Source organism: Mustela putorius, unplaced genomic scaffold (assembly GCF_011764305.1).
Source record: "Mustela putorius furo isolate JIRA1106 unplaced genomic scaffold, ASM1176430v1.1 tig00537293_pilon_pilon_pilon, whole genome shotgun sequence".
Taxonomy (NCBI): Eukaryota; Metazoa; Chordata; class Mammalia; order Carnivora; family Mustelidae; genus Mustela; species Mustela putorius.
Window position 1 is genome coordinate 1000922 of NW_025422431.1, and position 23759 is coordinate 1024680.

At 53.1% G+C, this 23759-nt stretch overlaps 1 protein-coding gene across 2 annotated transcripts in view; it reads right to left on the reverse strand.

Moving 5' to 3' along the window:
• Window positions 1-1842: 1842 nt before the first annotated feature.
• TOGARAM2 (TOG array regulator of axonemal microtubules 2) overlaps window positions 1843-23759 on the reverse strand; it is a 48531-nt gene continuing 26614 nt past the window's right edge. Inside the window, exons 13-22 of one of the 2 annotated variants that reach the window (XM_004777470.3) lie at window positions 22647-22800; window positions 22397-22502; window positions 21331-21566; window positions 19413-19571; window positions 15248-15365; window positions 14779-14873; window positions 13112-13304; window positions 12060-12276; window positions 5887-5973; window positions 1843-2332 (exon numbers count right to left, since the gene is read on the reverse strand). In XM_004777470.3, the coding sequence (XP_004777527.2) occupies window positions 2076-2332; window positions 5887-5973; window positions 12060-12276; window positions 13112-13304; window positions 14779-14873; window positions 15248-15365; window positions 19413-19571; window positions 21331-21566; window positions 22397-22502; window positions 22647-22800 (1622 nt within the window). In that variant the 3' untranslated portion in view covers window positions 1843-2075. The remainder of the gene's footprint in view (window positions 2333-5886; window positions 5974-12059; window positions 12277-13111; window positions 13305-14778; window positions 14874-15247; window positions 15366-19412; window positions 19572-21330; window positions 21567-22396; window positions 22503-22646; window positions 22801-23759) is intronic. The other variant, XR_006604885.1, reaches the window with a different exon arrangement.

The window sequence follows — 23759 nt, forward strand, 5'->3', positions numbered from 1 at the left end:
AGCCCCGCATCGGGCTCTCTGCTCAGCGGGGAGCCTGCTTCCTCCTCTCTCTCTCTCTCTGCCTGCTTCTCTGCCTACTTGTGATCTCTGTCTGTCAAATAAATAAATAAAATCTTAAAAAACAAAACAAAACAAAACAAAAAAAACAACCCTGCCAGACTCTGTGCCCTTGGGTTCCTACAGGTTCTAGGATCTTGACAAGCAGAAAATGTCCGTCTCCCCACCCAACCCAAAAAGTCTGCCCAGACTCCAAGCAAACACAATTAATTAAATTGTGTAAAACTTTATAAACGTTTAAAAATCAGCCTCTTGGGCATCGTTGATGATCCCCTGTCTAGCAGGTCTTTAACCTGGTTCAGTCAGAATCAGCTGGGAAGCCCCTGCTGGGGTCACAATTAGAGAGAAGTGGCTCCTGCTGCGGCTAGAATTACTCAAAGTCACATATTAAAAGCACAACTCCCAGGATGATGGTGCTATACCCCAGCTCACCCCAGGGCATTGGGAGGATGGGGGGCCCGGCCTGGCTGCACCTGGCAACACAGGCAAAATGAAAAAGTGGCTTTCTCGGGGCCCCTGGATGGCTCAGTGGGTTAAGCCTCTGCCTTCGGCTCAGGGTCTGCCTTCTGCTCATGATCTCAGGGTCCTGGGATCGAGCCCCACATCAGGCGCTCTGCTCAGCGGGGAGTCTGCTTCCCCCTCTCTCTCTGCCTACTTGTGATCTCTCTCTCTCTGTCAAATAAATAAATAAAATCTTACCAAAAAAAGAAAAAGAAAGAAAGGAAGAAAGAAAAAGTGGCTTTCTCAACCAGGGGTACCCATGAACTTGGAAATATGGGAGTTGATTTGGAGCTCCTCGGCGTCTCTGGGTCATCCTCCTCGGGAGAGGGTCACACCAGTGCTGTGGAAGTGATATACTGCGGGGGGACAGTGGAGGGGGTCCACTGGTGGCGTCTGCCAGAGAACTTGCTGGCAGGGAGCTGGGGTCTCATGGCCTCAGCTATGTGGATCTGCCCCAGAGTGTTGTTACGGATCTGGCTGTGTTCCTTGGCTAGCACCTGGCCTCGGCCCCTTTGACCTTTACCTTACCCTTGTGTTTGAAGTCATCAGTGGAGCTCTAATTCTGCCTGGTCACACCATGGTTAACCAACCACTGGCCCCAGGCAAGGCAAAGCCAACCCTACTGTGTCTAGAGCGACAGTCCAAGCCATCCCTGTCTCCCTGTAGGACTCCATTTCTCTGGCTGCCGCATCCATGCACAACACCTTCCCTCGGTTTGCTCGTGTTCTGGCACATCCTGAGTCCAGCACACACCTCCAGCTTTGTGATCCAGCCCAAGGGGAGGGGGCCCCTGTGCAATCCCAGAGCTCCCATGTGACCTCTGCAGGTCCTGTAGCTTCCCGTTCCAGCAAGTGCTTTCACATCTGGGATTTCAAGAGTAAAGCTTCATCTAGTCCTCTGCGGAAATGACCAGAATGCTGGCTTCCAGAGAAGGCTTTCAGTAATGCAATTGTCAAACTCTCCCTGGGAAGGTTTTGTTAAGGCAGAAGAAGGATGACCCTGGAGAGGGTTGTTCTGCTCACCTTGAATCAGCCTCATTAACAACTAGACTGGATTTGAACGGCCAATTTACGGTCTCCGGGTGGTAGGGGGCTGGCCCAGCCTCTTTGGATGGGGGCCGTCCCCACACACGGTCTGCAACCTCAGGTCAGTGCTACACTCTTCATCCCTAACTCACCTTCCCATGCCACCCACCACTGGTTCTGCTGTTGTCTCCTTTCCTTTGTGACAAACCTAGTTACTAAAATATTCTCTGAGGTTAAAAAAGTGCAAGATAATAAAACCTTAGAAAAATAAGTACTTTCTTTATTTCTACTTCAAAATATACTATGTACATCTGGAACTCTAAGAGAAAGTAGACCGGGAGATGATACTATCATAAAAATAAAATAAGGTAAAAAAAAATAACAACTGCCCCCTTTCAGATCTGTCTTTAACCCAGCTGAAAGGGGCGTGAGCTGCCCGTTGTCGTGCTCTCCGATGCCATCCCTCTGTCGGTGACGTTGGTTGGGGCTGCCTCACAGGGATGCTGTGTCTAAGAGTCCCTGGAGCGTTTCGAGGACCGGCTGTGGCTGGCCAGCGGCCAGGTCCTGCAGCCGGGAGCCCATCTGCTCCTGGAGGCTCCGGGACAGCCGGTGCGCCACCGTGCGGACGTTCCCACCGTGCCCGGGGAGGACACTGTTCCTGGTCATGTTGCTCAGGAAACACCAGAGGACTGGAAGGACATGGCGCTCCACAGCCTGGGGCTTCAGGGGGTACACGGAGGCCACTAGCACTGTTGGACAGAAAACGGGTAGACTTATTTGAGGCAGGCACTCTCTCCCTCTCCTGCTGCCCTCTCTTGGGACAACAACTCTATCCCCAAAAAGGTCAGGCAGCCCCGAAGAGCCAACTGGTCCATTAGACACACCAGCAAGGGCTCGGGACACATTTTGGGGCCCATGAAAATGGTTGTATTTCTTTTAAAATCAAAAGAAAAAATTAGGAAGATATCCAACCTTGTTGATATTCATGTTTATACCAACCAGTTATAAAATACAATTTTTAACTTGTTTTTGTTTTTTAACAGAGGAACAAGTATGCAAAGGCCAAAGTGCTCAGGGCCCATGACAGCCGTCATTGGTCCCTGCAGCCCAAGGGAGAGGACAGAGGCGGACACACTTGGACTGGACTGCAATCTAGCATTCCCTTAACCCACGTTCCCACCTACATGAGTTCATACGAACAGAGAAAACCCGAACCAGGGAGAAAAGTCAACATTCTCTCATACGAAGCATTCTGAAAAATAAAGCAGCCAGCAGGAGACAAGAGCAGTGTGGCCTCCCCAGGGTCTGGATGCCAAGCCCCACAAGGAGACCAGCAGCAATGCGGGAAGCATGAGTGTGCTTCGTCAACTACCAAGCTCTGCACAGACCCTCGATTCAGTGATGAACCCCCCACCTCCGGTTCTCCCAGGCCCTCTACCTTCTTTAACCCCCAGAAAACCCACACGCAGGCTACCCCAGCAAGCAAGCCTTCCATTGCAGAGTAAATGCCGGGGTCAAAGTCAAAGAATGACCCCAAGTCATTTCCCAGGGCCACTCCAGCCTTCAGCCATGCCAACAATGCTCGCTCTGGACGCTGAGTGCCATCTGCCTATCCTCCTGCCAAAGAAGTGCTGGTGAGAGCAAACGACCTTTACTTGTTGATGAGGTAAAGAGACTGGAAGTTTCCCTGGGCTGAGAGACATACCCAGGAAGCTAACACTGCCAGAGTCCCAAGGCTGGGGCTCAGAGCTTTGCAGCGTGACTCCACTGTCCTCACAGCGCCTCGACAGGCAGGATACCAGTCCATCTTGCAGAGGGGCAGCCAGTGCTCAGGAGTCAAGGAGCTTGCCCCATACAACACAGCTAACGAGGGCTGAGGCTAAGCCTGCCTCGATTCGAAGACTCACGCTCTGGCCCCCTTGCTGCCCCCAGGGGTTCCACGTGTCAGACGGTGGTGTGGAGTTTTACTTTTAGCAATACCTCCAATGTGTCCTTCCTTCACCAGCATAACATCCTCCAACACCCCCAGGATGCTTCCCCAGGGCCCCTCGAACTCCCGGCCCAGGCTGGGACCACAGGGGGCCGGAGAAGATCCGCAGCCTTCAGCGAAGCCTGCACTGGAGCAGTGTCCTTGCCCGCCGAGCGCGCACACTGGCTTTCAAGCCACACCCTCAGGGTTCCTGCACCCCACACCGTGGGGCCTCTCGGGGGCTCCCCCATGTCACCAATCCCTCGGAAGTAAAGGTGGCCCTTGTTCCCGCGGAAGACAGGTTGGCACCCGGGAGTCAGCCCAGCCATGATGGCTGCTGAGCCCCTTCATAGCAAGGGGCAGAGCTGGGAGCTGCGGGAAACGGGAAAGCAGAAGCTGGAGGAGGGCTAGGGAGCGGGAAAGCCAGCAGGACGCCCCAAGGGCTGGGGTAGGAGGTGAGGAGGAGCCAGGGATGTGGGGGGCGGGGGGAGGCGGTGCCGGCCAGAGGGAACAAAAGAAAGCCAGCAATCCTGATAAGCCGCCTTCAGTGAACAGCTATCCCTCAAAGCCTTCCTAAACCTCCATGGGATCTCAGCTGCGAACCAAGGGGAGAACTATCCCTAGAACCAGGCCCAGGCGGGGCTCCCCTGTGCCCACCAAAGGGTGAGGGGTTCACCTGCCCCAACCCGCCCCACCTCACCGCCCCGTGCCCGGCATGCTGCCCTCCCACCTGAACGCCCCCCTCCCCCAGCCAGGCGACCGCACGCAGTAAGGCCTGAGGTTCCCCGGGTCCAGCAGCCGAGGTCACCTGGCTGACAGCGGTGGGCTTCTCAAATTAGCAGAGGCAGATGATGGCCCTTCTGGGAGTCCTCATGAGGAGGAAAACCCCATTAAATTGGCGCTTACAAGGCAGCTGAGGTAATTAGCAAAAGATTTACTCCCGTTAAGCTGCGCTATTATTAGTGCACACCTTGTGTCAATGGAAAGGCTCTTCTCAACTCCTGGCTGACACCGACTCACTGGGAGTGCTACAGAGAAACTCTGGCTTTTGAGGTCTCTTGGAAACAGGTGGAAAATTCTTACATTTACATGGATAATCTAAAGTGAGGTACCCATCCACCTTTGAGGCCCACACACAACCTGTACAAGGGCAGGTAAAGGTTTCACCCAGAGAATGCGGATTTTGAGCAACAGTAAAGGGTTCCTTGTCTGGTGCCCCGGGGTCTCAGTTACGCGGCCTCTGCCCCTCCCCGCTGCTCATGCTCTTCTCGCTCTTTCTCTCTCTCTCAATAAATAAAATCTTTTTTTAAGGGGATAATCAGAGAACCCACACCCTCCTTATGATGTTGTTGTGAGGATGAAATGACCCAGTGCCTACAATTGAGGCAGGGGGTAAAGGGGCAGAGCCTGGAAAGCCAGGCAGCCACAGGCCTCATGGGCCACTCCAAGGAGCCTGGACACGAGCCTGAAGATGACGCATGCAAGGATTTATGTGTGGGGGTGACACCACCTGTCTGCCTGTTGGGGGAGGGGCACTCAGAAGTCTAGAGAACAGAGTCCTTCTGCCTCCTTCCTGGATGGGACCTTCCTAAGCATGGGAGGCAGGAAAGACGAGAAAGCCAGGTTAAGTAACCTGCCCAAGACCAGAGTTCATGGGCGGCAAATGGGTCTGTCCGCCGCAAAGCCTGTGTCCATCGCATCCCACTCCCTCAAGGGCCACAGGAGGTTTCAGGCCTGGCATGAAATCACTCCAGACTGCAAACTCAGAGCAGACATCAGCTCAAGCTTTCCTCAGCCAAAGCCTGAACAAAGCAGAGAAGACTCGGGCCAGAGCCCCAGCCCTGCACCAGAGCCCCAGCCCTGCACCGCACGGTTCCGGGCACCTGGCGAAGGGCCGGGTAGGGCTGGCGTCCAGGCTGTGCCCTGCTTTGCGGGCTGTGCACGCCCAAGAAAGGGCAGCGCTCGTGCTCACCGTGGGGCTGCCGCTGACCAAGCCCCGCACCAGTAAGCCACGGTCCACCCAGAGGAGCTGAGGTTTTTTCTGATTCACACAAAGGTACTCTATGGGCTAGCCGAAGTCCTGTTTGCAAAGAAGTGCATCCTTGTTTCTTAAAAACTGTTTTGTATATGTACTAACCGGCCCCATTTTGGTCCAAACCAAAGATTATCTTCTGGTAATGTGGGAATTATTTTTTAAAAAGCAGCTCAGAGAAAATTTTTAAAAGGCCTGTGAGGATTATTGGATTATTTGGAGCATCTAAGAGACTGGGTGGTTCAGCTCCGTGCCAGGAGGCTGACTAGAAGGCTGGGGCGAGGGGCTTTGGGGACACTCACCGGACAGACGCTCTGTGACATCAAGAACCGCGCGGCCACTCAGGAAGCGCACCCGCCCAGCAAACGTTTGTAGGAGGCAGAGGTTGTCTGGAAGAGAAGGAGGGTGTCAGCGGCCATGAGGCTGTGGCCCCAAGCGACGGTCCCTACCCACACAGGGAAGGAGGCCCGTCATGGAGCTGCGTTAAATCCTCTGGGTCACAGTGGGGCGTCTGGGGACCCGTGAGTGGCCCGGGACAGTTGCACTGGCTCCCAAACAGGTTTCACTTACTCCCACAGGTCTGGTTCCTGCTTTCTGTCCTTCCTCAAAATTGCTGAGTTTGGGGGCAAAACAGGGCTTGCCCACAGTCTTGGGCAAACCAGGATGGCTGGTCACCCTTCCAGCAGCAGAAGCTTCTGGCAGGCTCCGTTTGGGTGGGAGGAGGACGTTCGCATTGGGCACGTGTTAGCTCTCAACAGCTTATACGTAACCTCCCTGCGTGAGACTTGGGTCCAGACCGCATCCTTGTAGGACAGGAAAGTTTACCCTCCACATGCCTCAACCTCACGCTTCAGGAGGGTTGGGGGAAAGATGAATTTTTACCCCCCCCTTTTTTTTTTAATTGTCACCACACCCCGACCCCCAGCAGGCACTCAGACACACCCAGTCCCAGGAGCCAGCTGCCCAGCCTAAGGCCTGGGGAGGTCCCCATTCGGATGTTGAAGAAGTGCTTACTAGAATGAACCACCAATGGTGAAACCACAGGCAACTAGGGTGGGGAAAGTTTGGGGGATGATGAAGCCCCTGACATTCTTGGATTGTATTTCTAAAGCCAACCCCAGCAGGATCCCACAGGTGCTGAACTTAGGAACGACCCCTTCTTCCCCGTTCTGGCTGACGTCTCCTGGTTTCTCAAACGATTGTACTTGAAATCCCACGTTCCTCACAGAGACATACAAGGTGAGGAAAGCAGCCCTCTACCCGGCGAAGGCAGGATCACCTAGAGGATACACACCCAGCTCCTGACGCTGCCACAGCCGTCCCCGCACAACTCCGTGGGAGCGAGTTCAAGTAATAAAACCACTTTTCAGGGATGTGGCCGTGGGGCCTGCCCACACCTGTCATGGAGGTCTGTGGGGGCGTTACCACAGGTGCCCCCCCGGAAAGTGTGTCCTAGGGCCCCAGGGGCTGACCCACTCAAGGCCAGGTGTCTCTCAGCAGGATACAGAGATTAGAGACCCACCTGAGGAAGCCTTTCCAGGCAAATTCCCCCTTCTCCAGATTCCTCGAATATCTCAGCACCCCCCTGGATATGCAATTAAGCTTCCCTTTTCCTGCCAGGCAACAATTCTAGCTAAGAGCTCATCCCTGCTTCCCGTGTTCTCCTCCTGAGAGCTGTAAGGGGCACAGAGGAGAAAAATGTCCCCGTGGGCACCAGATACATCCCTGCTGCTTGCAAAAGGGCCATCCACAGGGAGCCACGGGGTGGCTCAGTCAGTTAAGTGTCTGCCTTCAGCTCAGGTCATGATCTCAAGGTCCTGGGATTGAGCCCTGCATTGGGCTTTCTGCTCACCAATGAGTCTGTTTCTTCCTCTCCCTCTGCCCCTCTGCCTGCTTACTCTCTCTCTCTCTCAAAAAAAAAAAAAAAAAAAAAAAAAAAAAAAGAAAAGAAAAAAAAAAAAAAAGCATCATCCATAAGTTAGGCAGCAGACTTTAAAATAATTTGTTCTGGGAAAGAAAAGGGAGGCCAGACTCTAGAATATTGCAGTCAGCAGGAAGCAGTCTCAGGGTGTCTTGGAAAATCTGTAAATATGTAAGAATAGGTTTTTACATCAACATCACCTGCATTATTTTTTCTAGGTGCTTCTATTTGTCCCACGCCCATCATTAGCCACAAGCTCACCCCTAAGGACAAGGACTTCTGCCTCCTTGCTTTCCCCAACAACACTCAGTCCAGGACATTTTCTGGACACAGCTGGATCTCCCGCCTCCTGGTAGCTGATGTGGCCTCGCAGAGCCAGAGAGAAGTGGACAACCTGGGGACTACTTGAAAATGCACATCCAGCAGACATCTGTGTCAGACCGTGCTCCCATGTGCCTGGCACACAACAAGTGCTCAATAAATGCTTCAGGACTATAGGGAGTGTTAAAGCAGAGACATTAAGCGTGCCCAAGCTGGTTTATAAACCCCAGAGCTCCACGCCCCAAGTTACTGGCCTCTCTCCCTCTGCCTGCTTCTGCAGTGATGGCTTGCTTCCAGGTCACACCCAGGTTTAATGGGCTGCGGGAAAGCATACAGTGAGGGGTGTGGGCTCTGGGTCCAGGTCACCTGGACTGAATCCTTGGCTCTTCCATATTTCTCTGTGCTGACATTGGACAAAACCTCTACCTCCGTTTACCCATCTAAAAAAGATGCTAATACTCGTATCTTCCTCATAGAGCTGTTCTCATGTTATGATGCTTAGGATAGTGCCCTGAGTATAATTACTATGTAAGTATCAGTTACTGTTGCCGCTGTTTACTATTATTTCCCCCAAATTCTCCAAAGGCCCAGCAACCTGAATGGTGGAAAGACCATTAAGAGGCACATACTGCATGGAGCACTGGAAGTGGCACATAAACAATGAATCTTGGAACACCAAAAACATAAAATAAAATTTTTTTTAAAAGGGGGCTGGAATCTAACTTCAGAAACCTTAAAAATCCATGCTATGTTAGCCCAGCTTTTTCATGGGCTCCTCTTCTTTGCCCCAAGGAAACCAGAGCTGGCCTTGGTGCTGCCCACACACAAGGGCAAGCAAAGCCATGAGACTTAGGGAAAACAGCCATGGCTGGCAGGCCACACAACCTGTCTTCCCTGAGCCTTGCCTTCCCTCTCTGCAAGGGTGGAGCAGTCTACAGGGCCTCCCACCTGCCCCATGCAGCCAAGCCCTACAGCCACCAGGCCACATCATTCTCAGGCTTGTGGGAAGCCAGAGAAGAACTTTTTAAAAGTATAAAACTTATGATAGCGTGGATAGTGACAGCAAAGAAACTGGGGTCCAAGTGGACCCCTGGTAATAAGCACAGGACTCTGAATCTGTCACACAGCCTCCAAAAGTAGGTCCACTCACTGAAGGAGAAGTGGAAACGATCTATTTAAACAGAAAAATGCAAACTAAGGCCTAGGCATGGGCCAGAGCTGTTCAAAGTGACTCAAGTGTGTAATCATATGTAAATACTTGCGCTCTGCTTTTTTTTTAAGCAGGATGCAAATTTAAACGTGTGATATCATCACAACTTGACACAAATAGGCACAGAAAAAAATATCCGAAATGAAAAGTGCCAAACGTTAATAATGGTCTCTTCCAGAAGTTGAGACTGAAAATGAGGGCCTTTCAAATTTTTCCTTCCCAGTGCTTTGTATGTTCCATTTTCTCAATAATGAACAAGTATGACTTTTACGTGGTGGAAAGCAAACTTTATATTTTTAAGCTAAGTAGGAAGTCTGCATGGTAGCATGAAAAACTGGTTAGTTAAATGAAAGAAGCAACGTCTAAATTGTATTTACATTCCAATCTTTAACCAGGGAAATGTGTACACATGTAGACAAGAAAGAAAAGAGAGATTTTTAAGCAGCTGGTACACTAGAGGGGCATCATGGATGAATGTTGAAATTCCCCAAACAATACCATGCTGGTCATAAGATTTGTATAAGATAATGAATTCAGAGACAGCAGAGCAAATTAGCAAAAGCTGATCTGAAGCTGCTCATTTCCAAGCCTATCTGCTCTCTCCAGCACTGGTGCGGGGCTGCACTAAATTAAGAGAACTCCTTTTGATGCTCAGTCTGACCAGGAGGGTGTGGGCTGTCAGCAGCCTGATGTTTTAATTAGTGACGTTTCTTCTGTAGCTAACCTGGTAACAGGGCCCAAAGACAGAACCAGCCAGTCTGCTCAGGAAATACCTTGATCCCCAGAATAACTCCCCTGAAATCAGAAGATCTTGGTGCTGAGTAGAAAGGATACCCCTCCCGGTCCCTTTCTGGAGAGGGTCCCAGGCAGGCAGTAATGAAAGGCAGAGGTCAGGGAGCAAGGTATCCACATATCTCCTTCCTTACTTTGTCCCAAAAATGGGACGTGGGCAGAAATTCCCACCTGCTCTGTGGACCACGACACCACCTGCTCCATAAACCTCGGGAAGACCAAGGAACTGGAAGAGATGGGGTGGCTGATTAGTCATCTTATCCAGAATCAAGAGGGACCATAAGAGGTTGCCTAGAAAGCCAAATTCATGATTTGGCTGTGCCATCTGGACTTTGTGCCAGAAGTTGGACTACCCTGGCTGTGCTCGTGATCCCCATGGCCCGCGTTGAGTGGGGAACAAACCATAGCGTGCTGAGCCATTCCTTTGTGACTCTCCACATTGAAGATTTCACAGCTTTCCATGGTTCCTCTCCAGTCTGGAGCTGGAATCCCTTGAGGTGGATGACACTAGGCTTGAGAGAAACTCCCTCTGCTCAAAGGGCTCCAAGCCACTTCCAGGAGGGGCCTCAGGAGGCTGAGGGTAGACTGGAGCCACTAGGCTTCTTTTGGGTGAAATGGGAAGAAAGATTTACACCCCTTCTCTTCTGCCACTGCTGCCCCAGTCTCTGCTTCTACCACCTGATCCCCTGTGCCAATGTGAGACACCAGATTCTGCAGCCCAAAGCCCCAGAGCTTCAGCGTGCTCTAGGAGGGTGGCCCAGTGGCAGAAAGTGGGAACCCTCACACCGGAGAAGGAAGGGTTAAAAGTGCCTCGCCCCAACAAGGGTGCTTAGCCTCTTCAAACAGCTAAAGCCTGTTTTGCTTGGTGCAGGTTTTCCCAATAAATCCAGGGCCTGCAATGATTTACCAAGAGCCTTGGTTATTGGCAACAGCAATCTCACTTACCCAGAGCAGCACTGAGAACAAGCCGTAATTTAAAGCTGGATTTATATTGTTTGTTCTACAGCAACAAACTCAGCAAATCATAAATTCCCTTTGAGATGAAGAGAGGAAATTGACAGTATTTATGAACTCGAAAGGCAGAGAAGGGCCTGACCAGGCCTTTGATTTGTAACTGAAACTGCTTCTGGAAGCTTCAGCCAAGGACACAGCTGCCATCCAGCCTCCGGGAGCTGGGTTCCCGCAGGGCGTGGGCGCTGGGAGGGGAGGGGTGCCTGGCAAGGTTCACACCCCCACCACGGGGATGTTCTGTGGGTCCTACAGGCAGGACGTGGCTCTGTGCTCCTCGGGACATACGGCAACAAGGCCAACATGGGCGGTCCTCAGATCGCGAGAACATTACATCATGGCAAGGGGAGTTTGTGAAGACTCAGGGTCACTCTGGTCTGGACACGACTGCTCGTGTGCGATGTCCCACACGCACCTGCACTTCGGCCTGTGTCCTAGACATACCAAGTACCACCTTCTGAGCAGCTAAGAAAGAAATGAAGAGCAAAAGTAGATGCTCCCAAATCCCACCTAATAAGGTCAGAGAACCAAGATGTGTTAGTGTGAAGCACACAGGATCTGAGAAGCTCTCGCCGTTCCTCACGTGCCCCCTCCCCCAGCTCACTCCTTTTTCCCTTTCATTCCACCCCCAACCCTCACCCCCTATTCCTCACCCAGATTCCTCCCACCCTCAGCCCTGGCCCCAAACAGTCTTCCTCAAAGACAACTCTCATCTGTTCCACGCTCAAAAGCCAATGGGATCCCAGCCCGATCCCTACACCAGACATTCAAGGTGGCCCACCCGCCCGTCCACTCTGTCCTCTCCAGCAGGCTTGCTCTGCTGTCTCACCGCCATCCTGCCTCGTCCTCACAGAAGCTGCCCCCACGGCTATCATCCCTACGTCTAAAAACACCACTGGCGACACCTCCAGCTTTTTCCCCACAATCTGCACTTATTTTTCCTTCAGTGTTCGGTTGGCTCCATCACTGCGAGACTGGGTGACCCTGGGGAAGTCATTTCTGTCACATATACCATGAGGAGGGAAGACGAGATCATCTACGCGTCTCCTCTACACTGCCATCTAGGACACTTGGGTGGATGTGACATGGGAAAGCCTGCCAGCCAGGTCCTGGGCTGCCCACCCCTGTCCTACGAAGACTTCAGGGAAACATTTGGCCTGAGAGCCCCCGAGTGCCCATCTGCACTCTGCTGATTCCCAGTGGGGCTGAGGCGGGAGGCTCACCCAGATTCTCAATCATGGCGTCCAACGCGGTCACCGCGGCGGAATAAATCCCTGAGTTCTTGGAGTTGAGGTTGTCTGCAACAGCAACAATGATGGAGAGCAGCATGGGGTGTAAGCTTTCTTTGAGGAGGGGGATCATCTTGGCAAGGGACTCCAAGGCCCACTGGTTCACTTTCTTGTTGGAATCCTGAAGCCTTGGGGTGAAAGCATCAAAGACCTATTGAGGGAACAGAAACCAAGAGCCCGTGGGAACCCAGACTGGGCAGAAAGCCCACGACCCCACCAGCCACCCTCAGCAGGGATTCCTCCTGCCTCCCCGACAGGGTCATCCAGCCTGTGCCAGAATATTCTCAGCGATGAGGAGCTCACCTCCTCAAAAGGGGAGGAAGGCAAGAGGGGAAGAGCCACCACGTACTGAGCACTCATTGCGTCGAAGCCTCTAGAACATCTCGTTAGGGGTTCCCTGCACTCTCGTGGAATGATCTTAACCGGTGAGGCAGGTGTTCCCAACCCCAGTTTACCACTTAAAACAAAGCAAAAGCTGAGGCAGAAAGAGGGAAAGTGATTTGCTCCGCATTACAGAGCTTAGTAGGGAACGCGGAAGGACGCCCTGGTCTGCTGACTTCAGGCCCGTGTTGGCTTAACAATCTGCAGCCTAGATCCTAGAGGAAGCAAGCATCTGGCCAGGCTCCCAGCCCACCTGCCCAACCATGCTGGCCCCATCGCCTGGCAACCACATACTCCACCACCCAGCACGTCACGCGCCTGGCTGGATCAGGAGCAGCCGTCAGCCGTGGCATCCTCTACCTCTACCCTCCTTGCCACAGCTGTGCTGAAGGGATGAGAAAGGCCCAAGACATCTCTGGGTGATCCCAGGTGCCTGGCAGGAGTCAGGGCCTTTGCCCCCTCGGCTGCTTCCAGACAATCTCAAAGGGTTACCAAGGCGACTGGATAGCAGGTGCACCTGGAGGCATCTGCCACCATGTCCTGCTGTGTCCTGAGTATTCCATATTGAAGCTGCACCCCCAGGAGAGAGACGGGCCAGCGCTCACCTGGACCAGGTTGGCGGTGATGAGCTCCGGCGTGGCCTTGCAGATCTCAAGAAGCCGTCCCACGCCTTCCATCCGAGACTGGTACTCTTTGGCCTCCAGCAGCCGCGTCAGCTCCCGAAGCTTCTCCGCCACCTGGAGGCCACCACGCACGGAGGAGCGTAGCCCCGCCAGCCGCGGGCCGTTGGAGCTGAGCCTGTGGGGAAGAGACTTCTGACCCAGGCAGACCCAGAGGATGTCTGTCTGTGCCTCTTGTCCCATGCTCCTCCCACAGACAGGTGAGACCGAGACGAGAGTGTCACCTGCAGCTTGGCCCACCCCCAGCTTCTCCACCTGCCGCTTGAGGACTCCAGCCCTGGAACTCTGGATATCCCCTTTCCTCCGGGGACAACAACAAGGTTGTCCCGAGCCCTGTCCTTTTGCCAGGGGACAGGGTTCTCTCTTCTTGCCTTTTTACTCTTTTCAGGAAACACATAAGGGGGGGGGGGCGGCTGGTGTGGGAGAGGTGGGAGTCCACCCAAGGGTGACCAAACATTCAAGCTAAGAGTGAGGGAGGATCTCACCACATGCCTTTATCCTGATCCCCAGTTACCTCAGCCTGTTCATACTTCTCCAGGGACCAGGGAAAGGTTACGCCCTGTTCTCTCCCGCTGAGAGCACACGTCTACCGCAGCCTCTGGCCCAGTCCAGCCAGCAAGAGAGCAGTTCCATAAAGGACGCCTACCCCCCACACCCAGCTCAGAACCTGGTTCTTCGAGCACGTGGCCTACATGGCAAGTCCCCTCTGACAGAGCCCAGCATCAACCATGCTGTCATGCATGCCTCCAGTCCACGTGGTGTGCCCACTGAGTGCCAAGGGCTGTGGTGGGCACTGAGGACAGTGAGATGAGAGACATGTTCTTTGCCTTAAGGTGCTCTCAGACCAACAGAGGCAGGTAAGCCCAGGGGGCTGATGGAGGACTGGAGAACAGAGCACAGAGTGTCAGAGATGGCCTCTGGGGGAAGGTGACAGTGATGTGAGTCTTGGGGAATCCTGTAGAATAAATAGGCATGTTCTGGGTGCAGGCAGTGTAGCATAAGCAAAGGGAGACCGTGTGTGGGGGTGAGAGCAGGAAGCTAACCTCGAGCAGGTGGTGGGGGCTTCCCTGGGCGCCTGCTAAGGTGTTCAGAGGGGTCCTCCCCAAGCACCAGAGAAGAATTTTGAGTTTCAGGCACATCAGTGACCAGGGAGGTTCTGCTTGGTTTCTGCTCCTCCCAGCACCCACCCTCCAGCCTCTCTGCCCGTTCCCTGCATCCGCCTTGTCCCAACTCTGCCTCTAAATTCACACCAGGCCACACTGATGGCCACAGGATGTGTGTGCAGCTCCAAGTGGGCGGAGAAGCGCTGAGCTCAAGTAGAGAGTCTGGCCAGCAGCGCGCCCACACCGACTAATGGCATGGCTCCCACTCTGCGGGACTGCAGAAACCAGCCTCTGCTGGCAAGTGCTTCCCAATCCAGGATTTGGTCTCCCTGAGACCAAATTCACTGATGAGTGCTGCAGACCCAACTAGATCTCCGCCATAGCCCAGATCCACAGAGACTCCCAGAGCCACCCCTGGCCTAGGGCCAGCGGGCCATCTCTGTCAGCAGCCTTGGATGTGGAGCCCCAGAGAGACGAGAGCAGCCATACCCGTCCTCGCCGGGCAGCCCGTTCTCACTCAGCACCAGACTCCTCGATACCTTGCGGCCCTTGGCAGATGGAAGCCCGTCACTATCTTCCAGTCCCTGGAGAAAGGCACACGGAACATGAGCCACAGGGGTGGCCCTCTAGGGAACTGCAGGCCACCCCGGGCTAGACCACAGCAAGAGCTTCTGAGGGCACAACTGAACATTCCAGACCACTGGTAGTCATGGCAGGGGTCAAGATCCCCATTCAATGGGAGACAGTGTGGATACCCAGGATGGCTCAAGGCACAATGGCAGAGAGGGGCAGAGCCAGGTCCAAGCACAGGGGAAGGAAATCACCCTTATCCCACCAGGCAGGGGTCGAGGGTGAAATGAAATCTCTGAAATGCACAACCCACTCCCCTGACCGGCTCAGCTCTGACCTCCCCGGCACCCTCCACCCCCACCCCTACCTGCTTAAGCCACCAACTCACCCGCTGCTTAATAGCCGCCATGACCTTCCGTAGGTCGTGAGACGGGAGGCTCTGCTTCAGAAAGGCATCAAACTTGGTATTTGACATCAAGATATTCACCATCTTGCGGCCATAAAACCTGCCACAGAAGAAAGAGAGGGATGAAGAAACAGCCATAGAAATGCATCATAAATCCGCTTTCCAGATTTACAGAGGTTTTGTAATTGTAGTAAAAGAGTTTTTCAATACTTTTTCTAATTAAGACAATAATTGCTAATTAAGACAGTTAAAAACTAGATTCATAAAGGAATAAACATCATCCATAACCCCATTACCAAGAGAAAACCACTATTAATTTTTACACATTTTCTTGTAGCCTTTTTGATGCATAAATATTTTTGTTGATACCAGATATACATATAACTTGCCTCTGGCTTTTTTTCACTTCATCATTCATCATCTTCCCGTGTCATCCTTTTTAGTGGATTTATTCCATTGGATGACTATACCAAGATGTACTTAACTTCTTCTAGTATGGGGCATCTAGAAGTCTGAGGAAAGGGGCAAGGGGGCAGTATGGGAGAGAGTGGTCAGCTCCACATAGCAAACAGCAGTGGTTGGGGGAGGAAATCAAAGAGGGCTTCATAGAAGAGGTGACCCTGACATTAGTTCCCAAGTGGGATGGAATCAGGGAGTAAGGGGGTGGAGGTGGGGGGTCATTCCAGAGTCGGCAAGACAATCCGTCACGTTGGCAGGTGTGTAGTTGGAAAACAGCAGGCAGGGCCTGGATACGACAGAGGAAAGGGAGAAGGTATGACCCAGCTTCTGGAAATGTGAAGGAGCTGGGCTTTAACGTGCAGATAGTAGGAAGCTGCGGAATGACCAGACTCACACTTAATGGAAAATGTCTCTGACAGCAGGTGGGGGGCCAGGAGACCTGCTAAGAGGCCACCAGGATAGTCCAGGCAAGAGACGATAAAGTCCGGAAATCAGACTATAGAGTGGGAGGAAGAACGGGAGGTCAGACTCAGGACCTACTAAGAAAGTGGAAACTGCAGGGCTTGGTAGCTGACTGGAGTGAAGCAGGAAGCATCTATCTATGTCATATTTCCCTCAACCCAAGACTCCATTGATTATAAAATGCACCATTGATTTATTTTCCCCTGAGGAAAAACAAAAATAGAAAGCACTGGCAATTTCCATTGCATTCAACGACACTGCCCCATTGGGAAAGCAACACTTTCGTGTATCATCTCAGAAACAGAGATAATGTTACTCATGGGCAGTGCCCCTCCTTCCTTAGGCTGGCTAAACTACTTGGTGGTTGCCCGGTAAGGAAGTGTGGAGTTTTGGTTGTTCCTTCTGTGACTGTTTGCATTAATATCTAATTTACATCCCATCACTCTAGTTCTGTGCCTTTTCTCATATACTATAGCTTTTCATTTCAATGCTGAGGAATAGCATAATATTTCTGAGGCATTTTAGGGAGCAATTAAACTCAGCAAGTCCCCACAGAGCATCCATGGTGACTTCTTAAAATAAATATAAAAGGCTAACGAGCAAAGAAAGGCTCCTAGTTTAGTTTCTACGATGCAAACTGCAATTTGAAGGTTTACGCTATGAGCAATAATGACTGAGTTTGAGAATGTGCAGAGAGTAAAACCCAAATCAAAATTGCTGCATGGCCAGCAGCCACTGTGAGACGCCTCTGATTGTAAGATATTAAAACGTGGGGAGAATTGTGTGTCTTAGAATCAATGCAGTATGAAGGTCCCTGCTCTGCATCTTAGATGACTCAGTAAATAACAGCGACTTTTAACAGTGGAAGGAACACAGCCAGAGAAACAGGCTTGGGGAGAAGGCAGTGGGTTCATTTAGGGCAACTCTGTACCGAAGATGACAGCGGGACATCTGACAGCAGGAACGGGTCCTCCAGAGGCCTTAGAGGAGAAGCACTGATGCTCAGAGAAGGGGTAGGCTGGAGGGAGACCCTACGGAAGCATCAGAGTTGCCGTGGCTGGGACAGGGAAGTGGTAACAGTACTCAGGGAAAGTTGTAAGAGGAGGACAAGAATGAAGACAGTCCTGTGGCCATCTACATCCGGAGGGCAAGCAGGCAGAGAGGCGGCCACAGAGAAAGAGAGGAACTAGGGACTGTAGGGCCACAGATACTGGGAGCACAGGTGCCAAGAAGGAAAGTAGAATGTCGTCAACGCCAGCAACGTGACAGGTCAGACTGGAGGGGGACACTCCAGCTGGAGAGACAGTAGGTCTCGATGTCCATCCCCCTCCCAACAACTACAAAGGAATCAAGCAGGACCTTCTCGTTCCCCACCAATGTTCCTCATTTCAGTAAATGACACTGTCATTTACCCAATTGTTCAGTTTAAAAGCCCAAGCATCATCTTTGATTTCTCTTTGAAAGCCTCCCCACGCACATCCTGTTGGCTCTGCCTTCAGAAGACACCCCAGTCCAGCTCTCCCTTCCCTTCTGCTAGCCTCCAGCACCCCTGGCAGGGACGGGGGAGTCACCATCTGTCTGGTGTCCCTCCTCCCTCCTGGTCCCCTCCCCAACGATCAATCCTCTAATGAACCACCAGAAAGATTTTTTTTTTTTTTTTTTTTTTTTTTTAAATCAAGAAGGCAGCAAACATTCAAAGACACATAAACTCTAGGGGCACCTGGGTGGCTCAGCCATTAAACGTCTGCCTTCAGCTCAGGTCATGATCCTGGGGTCCTGGGATCGAGCCCCACACTGGGCTCCCTGCTCTGCAGGAAACCACTGCTCCCTCTCCCACTCCCACTCCTGCTGCTTGGATTTCCTCCCTAGCTGTCTCTCTCTCTCTCTCTGCCAAATAAATAAATAAATAAAAATCTTTTAAAAAGAAAAGAAAAGAAAAAAAAAGACACATAAACTCTAGTAACCAGGGGGAAGAAACACTCAGAAATCATAATGAGCTGGTACTTTTACCCATTGGATCAATAAAAATCAGAACTCCCGACACTGTAAGTTCGCTTGGGTTCGGGCCCTGGCCTGGCAGGAGGGGTGCGGTGAGCTCAAGAGCTCCCCATGATGCTCAGGCCACTTAGTAGGACACAGGCCCCTGACCTTAGTCCTGCCCCAAGGAATACACCCAGACATTCTTCCTGGGCTCCGCCAGGGAGCACATATGTGAGCACAGCTGCTGTGGGGAGAGCGCCCCTCGGCCAGTGTGGAAGCCCGGCAGGCAGGGGGGACATGCCCCTGAGGCACATTACCAGATGCCCTGTGGCCAGAGTGTCCCAGGAACTGATGGGTGTAATTGACTGGACCTTAACCCTAGCTTTCCAAGACTGTTGACCAGGTTCCAGCGCTCTCCTGCTTCACACTGTTGAATGTCTCCTCGCACTCCTATTGAATGAAGATCCTCTGGTGGCTTCTGGTCACACCCCAGCCAAATCCTCCCTCCTGACCGCAGCCTAAGGGGCCCTGCCTGGCTGAGTCCTGCCCTGTCCCACTCGTAGCCTATCTGCTCTGCTGCACTCACCAGGCGCCATGCAGCCCCACCTTCCTCCTCCCAGAGCCCCGAGCATACTCCCATCCAGGGGGGCCTTTGTACATCTCCTTTGCTGGGACCCTCACACCCCAGACCCCCAGTGAGTTGGCTCCTGCTCGCCCATCTGTTCTCAACTCCAGTGTCACTCTTCCGGAGGGTCTCCCCCGACTCTCAATCATAGTCGCTGTCACCCCTTCTCCACCGTGGTGCTTTTCTCTCTAAGAGACCCCTTACCTGTCTCTGAAATGATCCTAATAATTTATTTGTTTATTATCTGTCCACCCCACCTAGGGTAGCAGAGGCCTAATCCTTCTTAATCCCTGCGCTGTCCGTAACAAGGAAGCGTGATGAGCTCACTACCCTTGAGAAGAATGAATGGCCTTTCAGAGGATGGAGCTGAGGCGGGTCAGGAACCGAGTGAGAGCAGCGGCGACAGAGGGAGAACCAGAGGCGGGCAGTGTTGGCCATTCCTCTATGCCGGCAGAGGGAGATGGATGGCGGCCATAAGGGAAGGACCCAGCTGCGGTCTGTCTGATTGTCCCTCCCATGGCCACACCAAGCTGGGCAGGCCAGGGCCCTTGGGGCTGGCTGGTTGCCTTACATGACCTGGGCTGGCAGGTAGGAGCCCCCGGACCCCTGAGCCCGCATCACCTGGTGTCCTGGTTGGAGTCCTGGGCCAGCCTCACCAGGTTGTGCACCAGCATCTCAGTGCTGTCCCTGGTGCCGGAGAGAAGCTTCTCGGCGCCTATCTGCTCCAGGACGGTTGAGAGGTGTTCGGCAGTGCATTTCCGGACTAAGGGGTTTCGGTGGCTTGAAAAAAAAAAAAAAAATACAATCCCAGTCAAAGGACTGGCTCAGAGCAGGAATCGTGGACCTACAGTTGTGCCTCCATGCTCCACGCCATGATGGGCTCCAAAATCTCTCATGGGGCCACAGGGGATCTTCTAAGAAAGAGCAGTCATGTCCTGATCACAGAACCCAGGATGACAATGTAAGGATGCGAGAAGGAAGAAGGAGCGCCTACAGCCTCGTGGTGCTCGGCACACACACAGGTGCTCACCACCTCTGGGTCTCCTGAGCCCGTGTTTGCCTTCCCCAACTTTTCTCCACCCAGAAAGATCCTACACAACCCCCATCTCCTTCTCTGCCCTCCCCAGCCTCCTCGGCAGAATGTTACCTGGGGCTAGCGCTGTCCTGGTCCCCTGAGAAGTACAGGTGCACCCTTGGGGCTCCCCGGCAGGCAAGGAGCTCCTGGGAAGCTGGCACCAAGCTTCCTTCCCTACCCCGTGGAATCCTGTGCCCCGCGGGTGCCAGGCACAAGCCCACACTTAGTGAGAGCTAACTGTGCGTTTGTTGAAGTAAACTGAGACAGGAAAGAGACAGGGATCCATGGGTGATCTGGTAACCCTAACAGGAAGAACCTGAAATCTTACAAGAGAAACCCATCAGAATGTCACTTGTTTCTTTGTCACCCTTTTCAAATGGCCTGTGTGGCCACAGTTCATTAGACACCTGACCCTGCTTCTTGCAACAATGATCAGTTGCCTCAGCTTGTAATGAGCTTAGCCTGGAGCCAGGCGCCCGGCCAAACACCTCCATCTGCCAGCTGTTCGACCCCACATGCCACTGTTAGTGTCATTTTTGCAGGTGAGGAAGCTGAGTAAAGGGAGGAATCCAGGAAAAAAGTATAGTTAATTTCTCCCCAGTTAGTGGCAGCCACAGTGCACGGTCCATAAATGTTACAGTAAAGGCAGGCACAGCTCTGAGTGCCCTTTCATGAAGCAATTCATTTACCCCTCACACTTGGAGGAGGTATGCACCCTTATCATTCCCATTTTACAGATGATGAAACTGAGTCCAGAGTTCAGTAACAATCCAGGATGTGAACCCAGGCCACATGACTCCAGAGCCCCTCCCACTTCCCACCGGGCTGCAGGGCAGCTAGCGAAGGCTGGCCAGCTGCTGCCACATGCCCTCGGGTCTTTCCCAGAAGCCTCCTGCATCTGTATCACGACTGCCTCTGGGGTGTGGTGGTGTGGCCCCGTGGGATAAAGGCTTTGGGAAATGGTTTTGGTTTTCCTTTAGTTTGGGTTTTTCAATAAGGTAAAAGCAAACCTGGCTGCAGAAAGGTTCCCTCAGTAGGCCAGCACCTTCCTCCTTCCCAGAAAAAGAGGTGTGAGCTAGAACGAGACTGTGGGCCTTGCTCTGCTCACAACCTTGATTTCATCAGAAAGAACGCCCGTCGCCTGGGAGAGGCACGAAGGCCGCAGGCGGGCTCTCAGTCCCGTCTCGAGGGATGTCACCACGGACGCTCTGAACTCCCCAGCCTTGAACAGAACACAGCAGCTCTCCCCTTGCGGCTGAGGCTTAGGTGCCCCGAGCTCACCTCCTTATCCCCAGCCCGGCTCAAGAAAGGTAGGAGAGAAGCGCACCAGGAAGCAGGGGTTTTCCTCCCCGCCAGCCACATGTGTGAGGACCCGCCCCAATTGCCTGTTCCTCGCCCAGCCCCAGATCTTTCCTCATGTTTTACCTTCCCAACCCACCGCTCTGACAACAAGCCACCACATACTAGATGCCTGCAGAGGTAAGGGCCACCAGGGAGCGGGCGGGGGTCACGTTCTCCACCATGGCCCCCAGGGAGCGGTTGGCAGCTCTCTGAATGAACTCGCTGGTGTTCCCCATCTTCTGAAGCAGGCAGCGAGCGATCTCCTCAGCCTCCTGGTCCATGTTCTTCTTCAAGGCCCGGAAGAGGGCCCCCAGGGTGCTGATGGCCAGGCGGGACACTTTGGAGCGGAGGTTGGTGACCTAGGAAAGAGATGGGACAGGGAGCATCCAGGACTGCCGGACCTTGCCAAGGGCTCCAGAACATCCAAGAAAGGACCACATCCCCAAGGTCTCCTGCCACCGCCACCTCCCTGCAGGCCAAGGCCTCGCCAGGCTGGAAACGAAAGTCATGCAGTAGCTCTGGACAAAACAGTCCCGATTTTTTAAAAATGCTATTGTTATCATCACAGTTTTTTATTCTACCTGAAATTTAAAATTTGAACATCTGAAATCTGTGCAACATTTTGTCTTCAAAGTATTTTTACAAATAATGTTGGATTTAGTCTTCACAAGCCGTCCCCCACTCAACCTCATCCCCACCCCTGGAACAGTCTATTCCCAAGAAGGGGCTTGGCCTCCACGCATGGCAAAATGCATCTCAATGCCTCTCTGGCTGGTCTGTGTCCCCCGTCTCAGCCCCAGGGGAGAAAGTCCTTGGGAAATGTTACAACTTCCTTGAAGCTAGAGATCTAGCCCCAAACATTCCAGCCCCTCTCGTCAGGCATCTGAGTGCAGAGGACAGCACAGGGCTGGGACAAACAGGCTTACAGGACTCTGCCTGTTTCAATGCCCAGAGATTAGAAACAAGGAAACCCCAAGCCCCAGTTTTCCAGTCTGAGACATGGGCGGCTACCTCCCACGTCTGTGGCTAAGGGCTAAGATATAAGCAGGGGATACCACGCTCCAGGAAGCCATGGCCCCTCCGTGACTGCCTTGTGAACCACACTGAGCTGTGGCACCTGGGAAGGGGGGACTGCCTGCCCTGCAAGGTGGGGACAGCACACAGACACAGGCTGTCTAGGTGGCCTCACCTCTCCAGTCACAGCCAAGGACACGTCGTGTAGCCTCCCAGCAAGGACATCTGAATGACAGACAGCCAGGCGCTGGACACTTAGCAGGCCCTTCTCCTTCGTCTGCCTGAGAAGCGAGTTCCAGGCCCGTCAGTGGCAGCTGCGGAGGGAGGAGCCCCGCTCCCTGTGCAGACCAGGGGTGCCCCTGCCACCCCTCCCCTGCCACAGGGGAGGCAGGCAGCTGGGGGGTCAGGAGAAGGGGTCCCCTCACCAGTCGCTGCTCTCCAAGCACTGGAGAGCATCCATCAGCCCCAGCTCAGGGTTCGAGAAAGGCCTCAACTCCTTAAAGGTTCTGGGATCCAACTCTTCCTCCTCTTCTTCCCACTCGGGAGACCCCAAGGTAAGCACCGCAGGTAATGAGTTGGCTGCCCTCGCAGAAAAGAAAAGGAACACAGCATGTTTCAACAGGAAGACTCAGGCCTGGCCTGACACGAGGTGAGCTCAGCGAAGGGACTGGCCAGGGCTGAGAGGGCAGGGCTGTGCATCCCCTGCTGCGGAGATGCAGACACCTCCGAAAGTTCTAGCTCTTTTTGGCCTTTTCCACCCCAGCCCTGCCATCCTGATGGTTCTAAACAAGCCCGCCTGTGATACGCTGCTTGATGCCGCATGACAAAGCCCACCGTGCCCTATCTGTGGTTGGGTGATGCTTGTCAGTCTGCAAGGAGGGAACCCCTCTTCACATGGGTGGTGTCCTAACCTCATCCCCACCCAGGAGCCTGTGTTACCGGCTTCTCCTCCCTCCCCACTCTCTATCCTTTGTGAAGTCACCCACGGTCAAGGCAGGGACGTGGCCCAAAGGAAGAAGAGGGGACAGTGAAAGCTCGAAAGAGACAATGCAGCTAAGGGGGGTGCAGTGTGGTCGAGATGTGGCAGGGACTGCCAACAAGCAGGGATGCTGTTTAAAACTCAGGTCATGCTTTCTAGGCTCCCCTTCTATGGGGACAGGTGCTAGAATCATAAAATCCTAGTGGAACAGGAAGGGAGTTTAGCCATCTATCTGCTCCAGTGCTCAAAACACATCATCGAGGCTTCAGAGGCACATTGGGGCGGGGGTCCCCACCCACAGCCCCTCAGCATCTCCATCACCAGAGCCATGACAAAGGGGTCTCCTCTGAACCCAGAGCTATCACTGCCACACCTCGCTTCCTGGCTACTTCTCTTCTCCACCAGCATGAAGGTCCAGGCAGCCCACACAGCAGGTCCTAGGCAGGGCAATTCTTTACTTAAAGCCAAGACCAAAAGACCTCATTCCCGGATTTTCTTTTCAGCTTTGCCATTGGACAAGAGCCATTAGCCAAAATCTTAGCCCCCGTGGGCAAACATC